The 21,255-nt window shown below is 39.3% G+C and overlaps 2 protein-coding genes across 8 annotated transcripts in view; one reads left to right on the forward strand and one right to left on the reverse strand.

The window, feature by feature from the left end:
* CERT1 (ceramide transporter 1) overlaps window positions 1–7,031 on the reverse strand; it is a 102,935-nt gene extending 95,904 nt beyond the window's left edge. For 3 of the 4 annotated variants that reach the window (XR_007461773.1, XM_049649653.1, XM_049649652.1), the window contains exons 1-3: window positions 6,949–7,031; window positions 6,316–6,721; window positions 556–690 (exon numbers count right to left, since the gene is read on the reverse strand). Coding sequence is in view for 3 of the 4 variants with exons in the window: in XM_049649653.1 (XP_049505610.1) it covers window positions 556–690; window positions 6,316–6,721; window positions 6,949–7,031 (624 nt within the window). In the remaining variant the exon portion in view is untranslated. Of the gene's footprint in view, window positions 1–555; window positions 691–2,231; window positions 2,388–6,315; window positions 6,722–6,948 lie in introns of those variants that run through there. The other variant, XM_049649654.1, reaches the window with a different exon arrangement.
* A 1-nt stretch (window position 7,032) lies between these two features.
* The window catches only part of POLK (DNA polymerase kappa), a 73,240-nt gene continuing 59,017 nt past the window's right edge, over window positions 7,033–21,255 (forward strand). For 2 of the 4 annotated variants that reach the window (XM_049649648.1, XM_049649651.1), the window contains exon 1: window positions 7,177–7,587. The gene's annotated coding sequence lies outside the window, so the exon portion shown is untranslated. Of the gene's footprint in view, window positions 7,102–7,176; window positions 7,588–17,397; window positions 17,783–21,255 lie in introns of those variants that run through there. The other 2 variants (XM_049649649.1, XM_049649650.1) reach the window with 2 other exon arrangements.

The raw sequence follows: 21,255 nt of genomic DNA on the forward strand, positions 1-21,255 counted from the left end.
GATCCTATACTTAGGTCTTTCAAAACTATCTTTAAGCATTTATCTCACTTTAGAGAAATCAAAACTGGAAATTGCAAATCATGCATTATGGATATATTTACAAGTACTTCTCTCAATTTCACATTTGAAGAGATGGTGTTAGCATTACATCAAAAAGCTGGCAAATGAATATAAATTTGCATATTTTAAGTTAAAATTTTAAAATGTTAAGATACATTTTTTTTTAGTTTTCTGCTTTACCTTTTTCAATAACCTACCATGTAACTGTCATTATCTCATCAGATATGAAGTCTTCAAATGTTTTTTTTTTCTGCATCCCTTGTTTAAGGGCTTGCTGTAACAACTAGATATATAGTACCCGTCTTTATAAAGTAGTATTATCTAGTAATAAACACTGTAAAATAACTTTATGGAAAGAAGTATTAGCCTTTGTGCTCCACAGAGGCAAAGATCTTTACTTGTTTTGTTCACAGATATATCCCTAGGACCTAAACAAGTTCCTAGTGTGTAGCTGATGCTCAATAAATACTTGTTGAATGAAGAATAGGAACTTACTGTGATGACAGCCTTGCTAAGACAGATGGATCCTCTGCAGCCGTACTCTGTCTCATCTTCAGATTTGTAGTAACTCAGAGTATTATTTTTCAAAACTACCCAACGATCCTGCCACCCATGAATGTAGTTTGTCCACTAGAGGTAAGGGGATGGGGTGCGAGGGAAAAGAAAAACAAAATATAAAAGTCAGTATTTTAGAAATCCAAACTTTCTGAAACAACCAATCTAATTTAAAACCAAAATGTGAAAAGCTCTAACTTAATTATAAACAAAATGATTATAGGGGCACCTGGGTGGCTCAGTCAGTTAAGTGTCAGACCTCAGCTCAGGTCATGATCTCCGATCCGTGAGTTCAAGCCCTGTGTTGGGTTCTCTGCAGAGCCTGCTTGGGATTCTCTCTCTCTCTCTCTCTCTCTCTCTCTCTCTCTTTCTCTCTCTCTCTCTGCCCCTTCCCCACTCACGTGCTCTCTTTCTCAACTAAACTTTAAAAAAATTGCCAAAAGACTGGAACTGGCACTTCATAAAACAGGATATTCTGTGCTGACAGCTCAGAGCCTAGAGCCTGTTTCAGATTCTGTGTGTGTGTGTGTGTGTGTGTGTGTGTGTGTGTGTGTCTCTCTCTCTCTACCCCTCCCCCTCTTATGCTGTCTCTCAAAAATAATAAACGTTTAAAAAAATGATTGTAGAAAGTGAAAAGTTGAGATTTTCTAGATGTGATTTTCAGTAATTTTTACAAAATTACAAATAAATATTGTATTCTCTTCCATTTAATATTTGAGGAATAAAACTGTTTCAGTTAAAAATTCTGCTCTTCATTTGTGTGCTTCATCCTCCCCTCCTCACCAACTTCATGAGACTTGGATTGTTTTGTCCCTGCCATAATTAACATATTCAACAGAAAAGTCTGGTTATATAGCCTCTCATTCTCTTACACCAAGTACTGCATGAAGCTTTGTAAATCAACAGAAGTATGAAGCTAATCATGGCCAAATTCTACTTTGGTTGTAAGTTACTAATATATAAACATATATGATATTTATGACCACATCAAAGTAAAAATACAAGATCATTAATCTTTAAACGTCTGTATCAACTCTACTGTTTCCCCCACAGAACTCAATGCTACATATTTAAAAGTTCATTCATTTTCCAAGTTTCTCTGAATATCTACTTTTTAAATTCAAGAGTAATAATATATTGTGTATTAAAAAAACTAGTTTTCAAAAACATACTTGGATTATCAGTTTCTAGTACCTACAAATGGTTTCTGTGTTGCTAAAGTCTTGATGCACAGTACAGATCACAATCAATAATCTTGTAAAGGCGGAAATGTAACCTCTATGGGAATTCTTGATTTTGCATATTTTAATGCTCTGGGGGTTTTATGTATGTAAAGACAATTCCAAAAACTATCTAATTCCAAAACTATCTGCCAAAAACTAATTCAAAATGGATTGTTAAAAATATATTGCATTGGCTCAGGCTCTTTACCCATTGAGAAATCTTTACTTTTCTATTTCCTACTCAGTATGTTTGAGACATTTCAGCTCTTAAATCTTCTAAGGTTCATCATTACAACCCCTCCCTAAGAGCTTATCTATGTTGGCAATTTAATACATTCTCTCCTCTGAGCTCTCTAATCACCATTTCCTTATTTCTAATTCCCTGTGACTTACCATTAAATTACACAATGAGTTGAAATAATGATGGTTACATGTAAAATTGAATTCATCTCCTCTTATAAGGTGCATTTTCCTCCTTATGTTTCTATTTCCTTGGCTACACTGGTATTTGCGCAGCCTGATTCATATTCAAACCTGGCTCAGTGCTCCTGTACTATGTGGACAGAACAGAATATACAAAATCAGATAGATTCTATTAGTTATGTGATGAGTTTTGACAAGTTATTTAACTTTTCTGTGCTTTAGTTCCTTTCCCTATTATTTGAATGGCTGAAAAAAATCATGAATGCCTCTACTACAGTTTTAACAGATATTGTTCCTTGTCAATGTCTATAGCCTGTCATCAACTCCTATTCATCTTTCCTTCATATAAAACCCTTACATTTGGCTCTTCTTCTCTATTTTCAATTAATACAATGATTATCAGGTTACTAGGCTCTTAGGAAGGCTTAAGAACCTTACCTCTAATATCTTCTGCAATTTATTTCATAACTTACATAATTTTACTTATTAAGCACATAGGCTTACTTATCTCACATATTAATCTCAATGAACCTCTCGCTCCAAAACTTATGTGGACAACTCCCCATTGTCTGTAATACAAATTATTTAGACTGGCATACCTTAACGCTGCCTCATTCCACTTACTGCCCCTCAGAGGGCTGGTAACGGTGTGACTGTGGTCAAATTGCTTACTGTTTCTTTGTCAAACTTTACCTCTTAAAGTTGTCAAGATTAAACAAGAATAGGCTTAGAATACTGCCAGGCACAAAGTATTTTCTCAGTTGGAGACAGAGTTATGCAGAGCTAATGAAGCTTAAGCTTCAGTGCAGTTCACTAGAACAGACCTCTTCCAGAGTGACAGAATGGGCCCCAACAATTGTGTATCATAATTTTATACTTTTTTATAGAGGACCCATTAAATTACATAAGCTTCAGGCCCTAAACGTTAGCTCCTACTATCACAACTAGAAGGTAGATTTTTGGTTTCTCATAACGTCTCCTCACTCTTCCCCAACTAACAAAGACAAAGCAATATGCTAGACACAGCAGAAGAATCAAAGATTTCTGTTCCCAAGAGTTCAGCAAGCACAATTTCAAGAGGAAAAAAAATCATTTACAGTAAGAGTCAGAACAAGTTACAAATAAAATAACTATGGGAACCCAAGGAAAGGAGATCTGAAATGGTTGGCAAAATAAAGAAAGGCTTCATGGTAAAAATAGTTTTTGAGATAAACTCTAAAGGTGGATAGAATTTCAGCCAACAGTTTGGTATGTGGGGAAACAGAAGATAAGGTAAACCTTGAAGGATTGAGAGAATTCATAATAAGTTAGATGAGATTTATTTTATCCAGGCTTAGTTGCTCTCAATTCCCACTAAGGCATGAATCTTTTCTCATCAATGATCCACCCTGATATTGTTATAACCACCTAGAATTATTGTCTATCCAGTATTTTTGGAACCTATGTGCTTAAGAAGTGATTCTACAGAAAATATGCTTCATAGGTATTTCCATGTATTTTAAATTACCATATACAAAATAAAACTTTTGACTGGTATATATCTTTTTTTTTTAATTTTTAAAACATTTATTTTTGAGAGACACAGAGAGACAGAGCATGAGTGGGGGAAGAGCAGAGAGAGAGGGTGACACAGAATCTGAAGCAGGCTCCAGGCTCTGAGCTGTCAGCACAGAGCCTGACATGGGGCTTAAACCCACAGACTATGAGATCATGACCTAAGCCCAAGTCAGACACTAAACCGACTGAACCACTCAGGCACCCCAGGACCGGTATATTGCTTTAAAAAAAAATTTTTTTTACATTTATTTATTTATTTTTGAGAGACAGAGAGAGAGCACAAGTGGGGGGGGCGGGCAGAGAGAGAGAGAGAAAGACACAGAATTCGAAGAGGCTCCAGGCTCTGAGCTGTCAGCACAGAGCCTGACGCGGGGCTCGAACTCACAAACCATGAGATCAGACCTGAGCAGATGTCGGAGGCTCAAATGACGGAGCCACCCAGGCGCCCCAGGGCCGGTATATTCCTAATATAAGTTTATCCCCTCTGTCCATTCCAAATCCACTCAATTTTGGAAGGGAAGAAACGATACAAATTAGAGACTTACCTACATTATTCAATTGAAGGAAAAGAACAGTTGCTGAGTTCTAACTCTTGTGTAAATTACCAAGTGAATACAAACGGATCAAAATATAGAAGTACTTTACATTTTAAAACATGTATTCAATATAAAATACTCCTGATTAAAAAGCTTCCAGAAATCATTTTATACAACCATATACTAAATTTCAGGGAAATTTCCTTCATAGCTGTTAACAAAAACACCAAAAACTATATTCCTGCTAATTCTACATATACAGCAATACCAAAGTTATTTACGTACCAGAGAAGTGATAAAAAAAATACATTTGTCCATATTTAAGTATCAAAGAGATACTCTTCCATTTTTTGTCATAAGGTATGTGTACTATACTGCTCTGTATATAGTGAATACTCAAGAGTACTGGGGACTCTTTTCACCAGTCACTACTCCCGCCCCCCAAAACAGTGGTATCAAATAGGTCAAAAGTTCAGCCTGTTTTATAAAATACCACTACTAGAGTACTAATTTGGAAGTCTGCTTCTCATTTAATGGGAAAAGTGATGAATCTACCAGAATTGAGAAGCAAATTCCTTCTGAAATTCCACCTGAAAATGTGTATCTACTACACAATGTGTTCAAGAGATTCCTAAATTACGAGATACATTTAATGTAAAGAAACCCTAGGGAGGTTCACTTCAATGAAAGTCTTTCACTGAAATTCCAATGATCACAATATCAACACACATCATGATTTTTCTATGTAAATAAAAGTTAACACTTGGCAAGTCTTAGTTCTAACAGACTCCTGTCTTACCTAAGGCCTTTCTCATCAGCCTTCTAAAGACAACAGAAAAACCCAATATGAAACAAGTCCACAGAAATGTCCAAATGCTTAGCCAAAGTATGTATACTGGAAGCAGCATGGTTTCTTAATAGCCAGTAGGCTGCACATGATCTTGTATCTTATGACCAGCTTGCTGAGGGACTGGCCATTTCTAAAACTTTAACAGGAAGAGAGAAGGAAGTAATAAAGGCAATATGTATCTTATTAAGCAAAACTTTGAACGAATAAACAAGCAAACACCCATATATTACCAAAAGAAAAAAATCAAACATCTCAAAAAGGGCCTGATCGAATTTAATTAACTGGCCTTACAGTCCTACAACTGATATGCTTTGCTAAAATTTTGAAAGACGGTATTTAAAATTTTCAGGAAAGGTAAGATGTGTTTTCCTTACTCTGGCCCTTTGACTGCAATAATATTTTATTATTAACAGTGTTCTTCCTGGACTAAATAAAGGTTGGCCTCTATTCTGACTTGTTCCAAGTTACTTGGACTAGTTCTTGTACCTATCACGTGCCGAGTCGACAGCTCTTTTCTGAACTGGGGAATAGGATGAGGGGAAAAGTACAAAAGTCACCTTCCCTGAGATCTCTCACTGTATCTAACTTGGCATAGTTTACCGCCTCAGTTTTCCGCACCATATCCAGTTGCTCCGGCAACTGTCTACACAGCCGCGTTCAGCGAATCCTCCAACCCTGCTCTCCATCTCCGAACTAACCTCGTTTGCGAGGTCCGATCTGCACTGCTCCCAAACCCAGGCATTCGAACACTGCTGTTGCCCAACCCGGGCTCCTATGGCCAGGACAGATGCCGCTCTGAGTCCCAAGTCACGATACGCATGCCGCTCCCAAACTGAATTCGGGGCTGGGACGCGTTTTCTCCGGTCTTTGGCCACCGCCGCCGAGCCCCAGGGTAGGAGAGCAGGACAGTCCCCTTCTCCCTCCCACCCCCACCCTCACCCCGGCCCGGGCACTCCTGCAGCAGTACTCAGCCCCGCACCCAGGCACATTCCGCAGCCCCCGCCCCGGGACAGTCCACCACTCCCGCCCAACCCCACCCCATCCCCTCAGCGGCTTGCCTCACAGCAGGTGAAGTCTGAGCAGGAGGCCCTCGGACGCGCGGGCTGCTCACCTTGCTGAGGACTCCGCAGCGCTCCACAGGCGGCCCGGACTCCGTCTCTGGATCCTCCTCCGAGCCCGACGAGTTCCAGCTCTGGTTATCCGACATGGAGGCGCGACAGCCGAGCGGGAGACCGGCCCCCGCTCCCTGAGCTGCGCCGGAGGAGGCGCCCAGTAGCCGGGGTGAAGGGTCGGGAGATGGCGAAGGGAAGAGTGCCCGCTCCGGCGCCGGGGGGAGCTGGAGGAAGCACGAAGTCCGGCCGCTGCGCCGCCGCCGCCGCGCCTGACACCGAGCGGACCGGGGAAGGAGGACAAGCGGCGAAGGAAGCCTGCCCTTCCAGCCGTCAGCAGCCGCCGTCGCCGTGACCCCTGCGCTGCGCCCGGCGCCACCACCCGAACTCAGCCCCCTCAATGCCAATCTCGTAGAAGGAAAAGGAAAGAAGGGGAAAGAAAATCCAGTTGCAGAGACACAGGTCCACTCACACCTCCGCTACCGCCGCCATCTTCCTGCCTGGCCCACTATTTACCCTCCCCTCCCCTTTCCCCTCCCCTTCGTCCTCCCATTCTCCCCCTGCTCCCCGCCCCGTCCCCCTCCCAACGTCTGACGAATCACGCCGAGGGCTGGAGGTCCCCTCCCGCACCCTACCTCCGGTTCTCCCGAGTGACGCCGGGTAGAAAAGTGGGAGGAGCGGAGAAAGGAGAAGGGGTGAGGTCTCCGTTCTGTTGCATTCTGGGAAAGACGCTGCTCCTTGGGCCGTTCAGTCGCCTGGGAGTTGTAGTCACGATCCTGAGGTAACGGGTGAGTGTTCCGCGCCAGCAAGGCTCGTATCCTTAGGGACCAGTGGAGTGGTGGGAGGGCTTCGTTTGACAGTTGTGTGACCCACCTCCTCGGCCACGATTCTATCTCTGCCTAGAGTGTTTATGACGAACCTGCTGAGCTTGCAGGCCCGGACGTGAGATAACTCTCCGCTGAGGATGCCGGGCCTGCCTTCCATGGCGGTTTCCTGGAAGCCGGGGAGTATCGAGCCGCTTTCCTGGGTGGGGATGTACGGGGCTCTTCTGCTTCAGCCACGGGCCAGGGGTTTGCCACCTTTCTAGTGAGAAAGAGGTTTCATTCTGCCAACCCCACCCCCCCTGCAAATTTTGACGGTCTTTCATCTCGCTCTTGAGAAGTTAAACTTAGCGCTTGACGTTTCCCGCCTTTGAAAGGAAGAATTTTCAGTCACTTCTAACGTGACCAAGTACTTCGCATTATTAGATTTACAGAGTGTCCTTTTTGTGGAAAGTAAGTTGAAGATATCAAAGAATAAATGATGTTTGTGGAATTTTAAAAGTAAAATGAGAATGTGAAATGATAGCCTGGAGTTTAAGTTTTAAATAAGTATCTTCCTGAAAGCTAGGTTAACCATCTCTACGGACCTATCTCTGTCTGGGACGTAGGGAAGGTTGTAGAGTAGAAATTTTACGAGAAAAACCAAAATGCAGTAGTCTTGTTGAATAATAAGAGATTAGACAAAATAGGACTAGAATTGAAGGGGTGCCTGGGTGGCTCAGTCTGTTGAGTGTCCCCGCCTCATGCTTTTGGCTCAGGTACTGATTGATCCCAGGCTTATGGGATCCAGCCACCCACCCCTCCTCCCCGGTTGGGCTGGTACTGAGGGTGGAGCCTACTCAAGATTCATTCTCTCCCTCTCTCTCTCCCTCTCTCCCTCCCCCCCCCCCCCCCCCTTTCCTTTGTTTACACGCGTTCTCTCTCTAAAATTTAAAAAAAAAAATTTTTTTTCCTAAGGCTAGAATTAGGAAGACCAAAAGAAGATATAATAGATCTTGGTCTGTTTTTACATAAATTATAAGGATAATTTTTATTGTGAGATCTTTAATTTTGTAGCTTCAGTTCTTTACGTCTTGTCAATTTCCTAATGATTGCCAACAACAAAATTCGTTACTAAACCTTAGAGTACCTGCGCCCTTCAGGGACTGAGGATGGGAGTGAAATTTTGAGTCTAGGGGAAAAGGCACAGTGGCCAGAAATAACTCTGGTAGGATAGAGGCCAACTAACTGGGATCTTTGGGGAAAACCAGAATGATAGGAATTGTCTGAGAAGGACCTGTGGTATCTTTTCATTTGCCTGATGCTTATAGATGCTGAGTCTGTTGTAAATAGGTTACAGATTGTTTTTCCATTGTAAAATCAAATAATCATTATTAACAGCCATTCAGATGAATAAAACCTTGAGATAACGCTTTAGAAAATACTTTGGCAACCTGTTAATTAACACAAAATCCCAAGGTTGTCATTCAAAAGAGAAAAAAACCCATGTAGCATATTTTCCTCTTTATTGAATTACTAAATTATGTCTTTAGAATTTTGAATACTATAGCAATTAAGTTTTGTTTTCCCTTTTGATTACCTAATACATATGGTTAGATGTAATATTTGATTCTTTAAAGCTCTAGGTTTTATTTTCATTTTATTTTTATTTTAGAGAGAGGGAGGGCGAGCTAGGGGGGAAGTGGGGAAGAGAGAGAGAGAGAGAGAGAGAGAGAGAGAGAGAGAATCCCAAGCAGGCTCCACACTCAGTGCTCAGCCGGACCCCACAGCCTTGGGATCATGACCTGAGCTGAAATTAAGAATCGGTTGCTCTACCAACTGAGCCACCCAGAGGCCCCTTAAGCTCTGAATTTTAAAAGGACATTAGTCTTAAGGGAATGATTGTGAATTTGAGAAATCTACTTCATAATGCAACTTAGAATCATGAGAGCATAGAATATGTTTATATTGAAATTGAACTTTTTATCATATTTTAGCATTTCTAAGTTTTGTGTGGTTGCAACCATAATCACTTACATCTCTGAGGTTCCCACTTTATTCAGTAGGAAGTTGTTTCACTGTAGTAGTCTGTTTGTAACTATAGGAGTGGGAGAAGGGGCATTCTGAGAAATCATTTAACATGTATGAAAATCCCATCGTTGAACACCAAACATATTATTTCTATTCAAGGGCATAGTACATGATAAATGTTTAAATGGATGTATTAGACTGAATATATTATTTTTTTCCACTAGAAGGTGAGTTCTGTGGGGACAGGAATTAAAATTTTTTTTCATCCATTTTTTTTCATAACTATTTTCTATCCTTAGTCCCTAAAATAGTGCTCAGCATATATAAGGCATTCATTCCATATAATTCAGGTATTATATCCCATCTTCCAGTTAATAATTTAATTTAACAAACATACAATGTGCAGGATACTATGACTGGGTGATTTTAAAATAGTAAAAAGTTAAAAAAGAGGGGCATGGGGGCTTTTCCTTTAAGGAGATTATAACAGAAAACAAGGTAAGAAAGGTACACATGTAACTTTAATAGCTGAATACTATTTAAGAGAAGGTAAATGACAGACTGGCAATGACAAACTCTCTTCTTTAATCCTGTTTTCTAATCCTGCATCTCTGTAGGCCACTTGCCCCAGGTCTTTTTAGTTAAAACAATAGCTATTTGGAATTTTAAAGAAAAAAGGATTGTCCTTATTTGCTGATCTCCTTATAGGAAGTTATCATGTAAGCTATGTAATGAATCTTGTCACACTTAAAATAATATAGTAGCACCTGGGTGGCTCCGTGGGTTAAGCTGTTAAGCCTCTGGCCTCTTGGTTGCCGCTCAGGTCATGAACACAACACACAGTTGGTGAGATCAAACCCCACTTTGGACTCTGTGCTGACAGCTCAGAGCCTGCGTGGGACATTCTCTCTCTCTCTCTCTCTCTCTCTCTCTCCCTCCCTCCCTCCCTCCCTCCCTCCCTCCCCCTCCCCCTCCCCCACCTCCCTCTCTCCCTCTCTCTGCCTCTGTCTCGCTCTCACTCTCGCAAAATAAACTTTTTTTTTTTTTTAATTTTTTTTTTTCAACGTTTATTTTATTTTTGGGACAGAGAGAGACAGAGCATGAACGGGGGAGGGACAGAGAGAGAGGGAGACACAGAATCGGGAACAGGCTCCAGGCTCCGAGCCATCAGCCCAGAGCCCGACGCGGGGCTCAAACTCATGGACCGTGAGATCGTGACCTGGCTGAAGTCGGACGCTTAACCGACTGCGCCACCCAGGCGCCCCGCAAAATAAACTTTTTAAAAATAAATAAATAAAATAATATAAATTGATAGATCTTTTATGACTTGTTACTGTGTTTGTGACATTCAGCATGTCCCCTAAATGCAAGTTTAGAAATAAAGCTACTCTTCAAGTCTCTTTGCCTTTCCAATTTAACCATAACTGGTTGTTCCTTTAAATGCATTTTTTTTTCATGTTTTGAATACTAATTGATCATATTAGCTTCTCAATGTTCCTGTCAGGACTGTTCAAGAACCATGTAGTTTGTGCCACTATGGTGATTCATGCTAGTTCAGGGTGAGCAAGCAGACAGTTCCTGAGTGTGAATCCTAGTTGGCCATCCTTAATAATCATGATTTTGGATGCATATTTATACTAACTTAATAAATGACATTAGTTTAACTAGTTGCTGTTTATTACTATATATATTCCCAACTATTATGCTGTTAAATACATTTGTAAATGGATATTTGCATGTTTATCAAAATGGATATTCATTTGTATGGTAGTAAATGCGTCTATGTCCTTTTTTTTTATATAAAAAAATTTTTTTTAACGTTTATTTATTTTTGAAACAGAGAGACAGAGCATGAACGGGGGAGGGTCAGAGAGAGGGGAGACACAGAATCTGAAACAAGCTCCAGGCTCTGAGCTGCCAGCACAGAGCCCGACGCGGGGCTCGAACTCACAGACCAGACCACGAGATCATGACCTGAGTCAAAGTTGGACACTTGACAGACTGAGCCACCCAGGCGCCCCCGCTTTTTTTTTTTGAGAGAGCAAGTGGGGGAGAGGCCGGAGGTGGTGGGGGGAAGAAAATCCCAAGCAGGCTCCATGCTGACAGCACAGAGACCATTGCAGGGCTTGAACCCATGAACATGAAATCGTGACCTGAGCCAAAATCAAGAGTCCGATACTTAACCCACTGAGCCACCCAGGCGCCTATGTCCATTTCTGAACAAGTAAACACTAGAAATGTAAAGGGCTACAAGAAATTTGCATTTGCACAAGTAAACACATTCAGAAATGTAAAGGGCTACAAGAAATTTGCATGTTTTCATCTTTTGTGATATTGTACAGAATTATTGTAAAATATCCTTGCAGGCGTATTCACAAAAGTGGATATACGAAGTGTGTAAAGTGAATATAGGAATGCTGAAGTGGTTGCTCCCCTTTGTATCTTAATCTTTTCTGTTGGTGCAAAAAAAGATTGTATTTTACCTATCTATAATCAACATCTGGCGTGCATATCTTCCAAATTAACAGTTTTCCAGTTAGACCCAAATCATAACAGGTACATTGGTATCTAGTGTAAGCAACCCAAGTATACTAGTCTATGAATGAACTTTAAAGGACTGTCAATTTTCTAAAAGAAAAAGGTAAGTAATTCAGCCAGCAAAATTGAGTTTATTCAAGAATAGCAGAGAAATTGCAGTTTGTGACAAACCATGGGGAACCATAGGCAAGTCCAGAGAACAGAGAAGAGCTTCCATTTATAAAGGAAAGGAGGAAGTTGGGAGGGGTTATTTTCTACAAAAGTTCATTGGGGCAAATGAGAGTTTGAAGTGGTGGTGGCTTCTCATTGGCTGCAGGGGAAGGCAGCTTACTTTTGACAGCAAAAGGCCATCTTCTGTCTTCCTGCTGGACTGTGCAAGCTATGATGAGTGATGAGTTTGTGAGAGTCCTCTCTCCATGACTTCCCAACTCCAATTTTACTTTAGGTTTCCTTAATGTATTTTCACATTTCCCCCATTTGATAAAGAATTTTCTTTAAAAGCATTGCTGATCAAGAGTTGGGCCATTTCTTCCTTATTAGAGTCATTTTTGTCCATCACTGCCAGGAAGGACCTTTTCTGGGTGTCATGTCTGCAGATTGGAAACCTTTGAGGCCACTTTTGAGTGACTAGAGGTAGGAGGGAGAACTCTCGGGCATTTCCCATTTAAAGTCTGTATCTTATTAGGTTGTATCTGTTGGAGATCGTCTTGAAATGCGGAACCAGCATCACTCTTTGGAGTATACCATTTCTACAAAGGTTTGGTAGGCTACAGTATATAATCTAAAAATGATTTTACAAAATAAATAAGAATAATGACCCTAGTTTGTATATTAGTTCTAAACCAGGAGCCCAGACCTGAAGATAGCCAGCTAAAGAGATCAAAGGGCCATAGATGGTCAGGTGGAATTTGTTGTAGTCAGTATGCTTGTTCTGTAATTTTATGGACTTGGGATTTTACTTCTCCAGAGGAATTTAGGTGCAACCTGTGGTGTTTGCTATTTCATAAACATCTTGTTTGGCAAGTAAGTAATCAAGGTCTATGCAATTATCCAAAACTATTTTAGCCAACAAGTCAAGTGATCGTTGTTGGACTGCTACTGCCTTACTGGTGGAATCAGCAAGTTTTCCCAGTTACAGAGAGAGATTCTTAATCATTTATTCACTGGCATGAACAGCCACCATTGGGATAAGTGCCCTTATGATGGAGGCAAATCCAGAATAATGTATACCTCCTGGGAGTTCCCATGTAAGGCAACAATGAAGGTTTGATGGGGAAGACCAGTAGGAGGACCAACGGAAGGCTTCATTTTTATTGTGGATGTCTGTGGGCTAGTTAGTAAGCCTCCAATCTGCCAACTATGTATTTTGGCCCGTTGAGTGGTCCACTTGCCACAGACAGATAAAACCAGGTGGCGCACATAAGACTGTTGCTAGGGTTTGATTATTAATTAATGCCGTTAGTTGGGATTATTCAATTGGACCTTTGAACCAAGGGTCAGTGGTGGTTGGGGAACAATTAGGGAGAAACTGTCCTTTTCGGTGAACTTTATTCTTTTTTTTTTTTTTTAATGTTTATTTATTTCAGAGAGAGAGAGAGAGCAGGGGAGGGGCAGAGAGAGAGGGAGACACAGAAGCCAAAGCAGGCTTCAGGCTCTGAGCTGTCAGCCCAGAGCCCGACATGAGGATCGAACTCACGAACTGTGAGATCATGACCTGAGCCGAAGTCAGGTGCTTAACTGACTGAACCACCCAGATGCCCCTATGGACTTTATTCTTGAAGGGTGTGCAGAGGGGGGTTGTTTTGTTATAGTGAGCCGACCTGTAGTAGTAGAAAGAACAGGGAACCATGTGATTAGTTGCATTGAGAGTTAGGATAGCAGACAGCTCAAAGCAAAGCACAGGAAAACCTGGTTGTAGAAGTTTGACCCTGTAATATCTAGAGGGATGTGGGTATAGTTAGTGGTCACACCGGAGATGAAGGAAAAGTTTGCTCTGAGGAAGACTAAAGGGTTGCAAGTCTCATGGACAGGTCCAACAGTCAGAAAGATTTCCCCTTTTTTTGAGGGATTGGGAAATATGAATGAGGGCATCGTCTCATCAGGATAGACAAAGGAGAAAATGAAATGAGAAAAAGCAGAAAGGAGAGAATATACAGGCCCGATCCTGTCATCTTGGGGAAGCTGTCTGCTTCAGTATCCTGTGTTTCATTTCCTAGAAATCTTTAAATTTTTTTTTAAGTTTATTTTGAGAAACAGAGCGAGCAGGGGAGAGGGGCAGAGGGACAGAGAGACAGAATCTCAAGCAGGCTCTGTGCTGTCAGCATGGAGCCCCCCGTAGGGCTCCATCCCCAAACCCTAGGTATTTGACCTGAGGCGAAAGCCAGAGTTGGACGCTCAACCAACTGAACTGCCCAGCTGCCCCATATTCCTGGAAGTCTTTAATTTGAGGTCAGCAGTGGATGGCAATTCCAGTCAGCATTTGGGCTATCTTTAGATGAGACTTATAAATTCAGGAGTCAGTTCCTTGTAGTTAAGTGGTACAAGGATTGGTTCATAACACTTGATAAGGACCTTTTCAGTGTGGTTGAAGAGAGTCCTTTTGGAGATGTCTATTCCAAGAAATGAAATCCTCAGGTTGCATTGTGTGGTGTTTGAAGTTTTCATCTCCCAAGAATGTGATGTGAAAAGACTGTTCAACTAGAGCATGATTATTTTTGAGGGATGTAATTAGGCCTTTGCAACGTTAAGTATAGCTCCTTTTATTAGGTGCAGGTCAAAAGAGATGGAAGCTAGGGGTATAGAGCACCCAGTAATTACCTCAAAGGGTGAGAGCTTATGAGTTCCAAAGGGAATGGATCTGAGCGTTAGAAAGACCATCAGTGCTACTTTTGGCCACGGTAGTTAGTTGGAGGGTTTCCACAAATTTCGCCGGTTGAGTTTTGATGATGCAGTTGGTTGGTGTGACTGGTTCTGAACAATGAGGATGATAGCAGTGAAAATGCTGTAGAACTGGCCAAACAGCATAGACTTGCTGTAATATTTGACCAGCATAATGGGTTTCCCAGTCACTGTGGAGCTCAGGTAGGGTTCCCCAAATAGGGATGATTTTTTCCCAATAGGATATTAGCTACTGAAGAAGCAGTAGCTTGTCTACATGGAAGGGCTTCAAACCAGTGGGAAAACCTGCAAATCATTACCAAGATATATTTGTGTTCATGAGATGGGTGGGTAGCTGAGTACAGCCCGTTTAGAAGACCTCAGTCCTTTAGATAATTTAAAGTGCCCAGGAGCAGTGTGGACAGAATGCTTGGGTGATTTTTTGAAGAGGGCATCTTGCTGGACAAAGGGGAAATCTTCCTGGTGGACTATGCAAGCTTCCACAAGTGGTATGTGGGTGTTAGTCTTCCCTTCATGGCTTCATGAATCCCAAGTTTGAATTATGCTTCCTTAACACATTTTCACAAGATCTACCAGATTTTTTGAATAGTAGAACAAATTTTTGCACTTGGTGAAAGAAGAAGACCAAAAATTGACCATAAAATCTAGTTGAATAAAAAACTTGTAATTAATCTGACCAGATTATGTGCACTCTTTCCATATGAAGGGTCCTGACAGCCAGCCAGCTGCAGAATTTCTCTCTTCTTGCTGCATATGCTGATACTATTTTCTTTCTCCTTATTTCTCCCCTTCCCTTGCATTACCATTGTTTATATGTGTTGTGTTTTACTACTGTCTGTTAATATTTTCCCTCTTGTATTACTTCTCTACCATAGCAGTCATTGGCAGCAGTGATGGGAAAAGCAGAGGAAGGAATAGGTGAGAAAGAGTGAGAAGCTAGGAGAAAAAATCTGTAATGGAACCTTCCATCCTCTTTTAATTGACTCATAGGAAGAAGGAAAGGAAGCTTATGTTATACCTACTCTTAATTTTTACTTCACTCTTGTTTCCTGCCCCAGTATCCCAAGAGCCCCTAATCCTCTCACATTTTTTCCGGCCTTGTGATTGCTCTTTGTATCCTGGTCTTAAATAAGAGGCTTGATGTTTTCTTCCTACATCTTAATCTCATATTTTTGTTTTCCTCCAAGGGGAATAATTATGATTCTAAATGACTAGTAGCAGTAAGTTAAGTTATCCCTGATACAGAGCACAGGCACTGTCAATGCTTACTTTTCTTGCTTAACCCACACTCTGTTTGGGTCAAAAGACTTTTATTAACATCAATTATTATTATATTATACGTATACAGCTAGGTCTTATTCTGTTACTCTGATCCCTAAGGTGACTTTGTAAATATGTCTTGGACTCCCTTGTATATTGATCTTTAACTCAAGGACAACTGTATAGGGTGGGGGTGTACTCACTGATAACCTTAATGCATTGCATGCACTTACTTAGGAATATGTCATATCCCATAGAAAGTTCTAATACTTGGCAATAAGACAGGGATTTCAGAAACAGAATTTCAAAGGGCATGTAGGGCTACCCTTTTATCTCATTTCCTGTTGTACAGAGGAGAGCCAAGCCAGGCATGTTCCAAGCAGAAATATTCATTCTTACTGTTGAATAAAATTGAAATTGTATTCCTTTATCTTTTATTTTACATCTGTTTGGTTTTGTGGGATAAAAACTTGTCAGGGGTATTTGGTATTTCATGGGTTTCACTATAACAGTAAAAAATCCTTTAGTCTAAAAAGTACACTATGCATCTATTATGGATGAACAGTGCTATTAATATCCACTCTCTCCATCTACACATTTTGTTTTTTACCCTCAAGCTTTTGAGTCTCTAACCTTTAACCTCTTTTCCTGTTACATTGAGAAATTCTTTTGTTAAAGTCAGACTATTTAAGCAGTATGGTATTTTTAAATATTGGTAGGATCCTCATGATAGTTATTTTGTAAATGTGTTTTGCTTCCTGTTTTTCTCCCCAGCCCTTTCATTGTTTCACTTTTACTGTAATTTCAGATCCTCTTCTCCTTAGTCAAGTAAGCTGAAAAATACTGTTATATAACTATACATGTTGTTATGGTGGTACAGTTTATGAACATACAGCTTATCTTCATCCTCATTTAAGGTATTAAGACCTGCTCTATGATGATCCTGATTGGGATGCTTTAAAAATAAGAGATATATACCACATATTCCATGGATTCATTGTTTTCTAGCATTTTACTGTCTAGGAATACAGGCAATACTTAAGTGTATAAAGATATTGATTTGGTTTTAATAGTGACCATATTATTAAAGAGCAAGTAAAGATTTAAATTGCTTATCACATAATGTTCACTAAATATTTAAAGATGAATGAAGTAAGTTTAGGTGGTTGATGATTAAAGGGAAGCTGTAGGAACCACAATTAACAAGGCTGAGAAGAAAAGTAACTAACAGGTTAAAATTAATGAGAGACTAAAGAACCAAATTCCATCATAGCTTTTTGTAAGGAACAAGTATCATTTGTTAAGAACCTACTCAATGTTAGACATTGTTTTACATCTATTACATCTAGTATTCACAAAAATCTTGCAAAGTACACGTTCTTCTTTTACATATGAAGAAATTAATGTTCATAGAAGTTAAATAAGTTGACCAAAGTCAAAGTAATTAATAGTCTAGCTCAGACTTTTAAACTCAGAGACTTATAATATACTTTCAATATATATAAAATTGATTTTAGACTAAAAAAAAACCAAAAACAAAGACAACTATTATTCTGAAATGATTATTTGAGTATCTATTAGAGCCCAATTACATCCTAGTTTGTTGCATAGTTTTTCTTTAGTTTGAAATTTTTCTTTTGAAGAAAATTCATCCACACACATTTTTAAGCTGCAATGGTGTATTATGTAGACACTTTTCAATTTTTTTTCTATCATGACTAAAGAGGTATGCTAGCAAGTCTGTTTTAAGTTTTTTTTTTTCTTTTTTTAATGTTTGTTTATTTTTGAGAGAGAGAGCCAGGGAGCGACAGAGAGAGGGAGGTGGACAGGCTGTATGTTGTCAGCGAAGAGCCGGATGCAGGGCTCGATCCTGTGAACCGTGAGATTGACCTGAGCCAAAGTCTGAATCTCAGCTGACTGAGCCACACAGGTGCCCCAGCAGGTCTGTGTCTTAATTATCCATAAATAATTTAAGTGATCTAATTTACAATCATTCTTTTGTCTAATGTTGATAAAGGAATTATATATTGCTTTAACTCTTAGTATATCAGGAAAAATAGTCATGGGTGTCATCATATTTTTTTATATTTTTGAGTAATTTTGAGAAGTAACAAACAAGGGATAGTGGACAGTAACTTTATTAGGAATTGTAATAAATATTGAGACCTAGTAAATAAATTTTTATTCTATATTTTCCTGAAATGAGTAATGAATGTCCTTTGAAAGCAAGTAGCTGCTCATCAATGTCTATACACAATCCTGGGAACTATGCATCCTATAAATAAAGATTCCAGATATTATATGCATCTTTAAATTGATTCTAGCTTATCATTATGTTTAGTTCTTTGTCGTGGGCTTATAATATCAAAATGTAGTAACATTTGAAACTTTTTCAATAACTGTTGAAAACTGACATCTCATAATCTTTTTTAGACGGAAGTCATCCATATTCTTTCCTCCATAATTGTAAAATATTTTCATTTTTATATTTATAAACACTACTTAGAAGTACAAGTCAAATAAGATTTTCATTTCTATATTTATTTCCTTCATCTATTTCCTTCCTGACTTTGCATACACATCTACCTTAGTCATTTGTTGACTTACAAACTGTGTTAAATAACTTTTAGTGCACAAATACCATACAGGATGAAAGAACACTGCCATGGTCCTATTAGCAAGTTGAGATATTCCAAATTCTTGTTGCATAATACTGTGTGATGAAGACCTTCCCGTTGGATGACTAACTGGATAGGAATGCCATATTTGCTTTTCTTAAAAATTCATTGCTGGGGCACCTGGGTGGCTCACTTGGTTAAGTGTCCAACTTCTGCTCAGGTCATGATCTCTCAGTTACATGGGTTCGAGCCCCGCATCAGGCTCTGTGCTGATAGCTCAGAGCCTGGAGCCTGCTTCAGATTCTGTGTCTCCCTCTCTCTCTGCCCCTCCCATGCTCACACTATGTGTCTGTCGCTCTCAAAAATAAACAATACTTTTTTTTTTTTTTTTTGCAAACTGGTGCAGCTGCTCTGGAAAACAGTGTGAAGATTCCTCAAAAAATTAAAAATAAAACTACCCTACCATCCAGCAATAGCACTATTAGGAATTTATCCAAGGGATACAGGAGTGCTGATTCATAGGGGCACATGTACCCCAATGTTTATAGCATCACTTTCAAAAATAGCCAAATTATGGAAAGAGCCTAAATGTCCATCAACTGATGAATGAATAAAGAAGATGTGGTTTATATACACAATGGAATACTATTTGGCAATGAGAAGTAATGAAATCATGCCATTTATAGCAACATGGATGAAACTGGAAGGTATTATGCTGAGTGAAATAAGTCAGTCAGAGAAGGACAGATACCATGGTTTCACTCATATGTGGATCTTGAGAAACTTAACAGAAGACCATGGGAGAAGGGAGGGGGAAAAATAGTTACAAACAGAGAGAGAGGGAGGCAAACCATAAGAGACTCTTAAATACAGAGAACAAACTGAGGGTGGATCAGAGGAGGTGGAGGAGGGGGAAAATGGATGATGGGCATTGAGAAGGGCACTTGTTGGGATGAGCACTGGGTGTTGCATGTAAGTGATGAACCACGGGAATCACCCCAAAAAACGAGAGCACACTTTACACGCTGTATGTAGGCCAATTTGACAATAAATTATATTAAAAAAAAAAAGTTAAACCTACACAGAAGCAAGAAATGTATTATTAATTGTTGGATCAATTGTAGCAATAATTAATAATTAAACTCAAAGATTAAGAACTAAAAAAATTTAAAGAAAATAAAAATTAAAAAAGTTGTTTACTTATTGATTCTTAAGTTTGAGAAAATATCTATTTGAGTCATCTGAAAATTCATGATCTGAAATTTTGCTTGCATCAGTCAAGCAAAATAATGAGCAATTTCAGCATCATCATAGTCTAGAGTGCTGTTAGTTTCTTTGCATTCATCTTTTGATTTGTCTAATAATTGTGCTCAGTATGGGCAGAAAATGTAAAATTCAGAACTTTCAACTATGTTTAGCTTTTATTAAAAGCTTTCATCAGTGAGGGGCGCCTGGGTGGCTCAGTCGGTTGGGTGACCAACTTCGGCTCAGGTCATGATCTCGCCGTCCGTGAGTTCGAGCCCCGCGTCGGGCTCTGTGCTGACAGCTCAGAGCCTGGAGCCTGTTTTGGATTCTGTGTCTCCCTCTCATTCTGACCTTCCCCCATTCATGTTCTGTCTCTCTCTGTCTCTCAAATGAATAAACGTTTAGAAAAAAAAAAAAAGGCTTTCATCAGTGAAAGTTTCTACCTCCCTCTCCCTCTTGCAAAAATGGTGTCTCTGTACTTCTCTTACGCTTTCTTTCAAAGATATAATATAGTGGGCAACACAATTAGAAAACTGAAGTATGCTGTTATAATGATGATTTATTTCACTACCAGGTCATTTCTAGGTGATTCCATTATTTCATTTTCTTATGATTTTATCTTTTAGCATAAGTTGTGAATAATGATTAAATAATTCCTAGGATAATGAAATAGCAAAATACTCAAGATACAGGAAAATAAGATCCCTAAAATAACATAATGCATTTTCCATTTCTAAAGGGATCACTATAATGTATCTTCAGTTTATAAAAGCATCAAGTGAACTTTATTGTGTTAAAAAATGAGTATTTTGTTCTTCGGAAGGTTTCTAAGTTCTTTTTCTTTGGAAGATAGGAAATACCAGTGCTGATAATAAATTTCAAAGAAGAAATTCAAAAACTGAAGCTGGGTCTAACAGATCCTTGTATACTAGAGGTTAATATAACTTTGTTCCTTAATTTACATTATAACTGAACACAAACTAGTTGGTATTTCTTTTTCCTATCTCAAGTGAAAGTGTTAACCATTGTAATTCCAAAATAATAATAATTTGACCAAATGAGGCATTCATCTTAAAAATCAAAGTACAGATTGTTAAATTAGTTCATTTATCTTTATCCAATCCAGTGAATTTTTTGCATTAAAAAATAGATGTATAAAGTATAAAAGTTGATATATAAAATCATTTATAAAGTTTATAATATTTTCCCATTGAGAATAGTTAATTTTTATACATAAGAAAAGCATGGCTATTATGGCATCCCACCATAACAAGCATTTAATGATAGAACCACACTTTATAAATCATGATCTGAGAGAATTATCAAAAACCAAAGTGAAGTCAAGAGGATCAGTGCCCTCCATGTAGTAATATTTACTTTTGCCCTGAAGCAGACATGTGAAAAGATGTGTGAAGAAATGCTAGTAAATTCCAGAGATGAAGGCCTTTTCCAAAAATATCCCTGTTTCTTTCTACTGATTATTGCTAGTTTTTTTTTATGGAATAAGAACCCAAACTATTTTGTGATTAACATTAGTGTATGATACTGTAGA

Source organism: Panthera uncia (genome assembly GCF_023721935.1).
Source record: "Panthera uncia isolate 11264 chromosome A1 unlocalized genomic scaffold, Puncia_PCG_1.0 HiC_scaffold_17, whole genome shotgun sequence".
Classification (NCBI taxonomy): domain Eukaryota; kingdom Metazoa; phylum Chordata; class Mammalia; order Carnivora; family Felidae; genus Panthera; species Panthera uncia.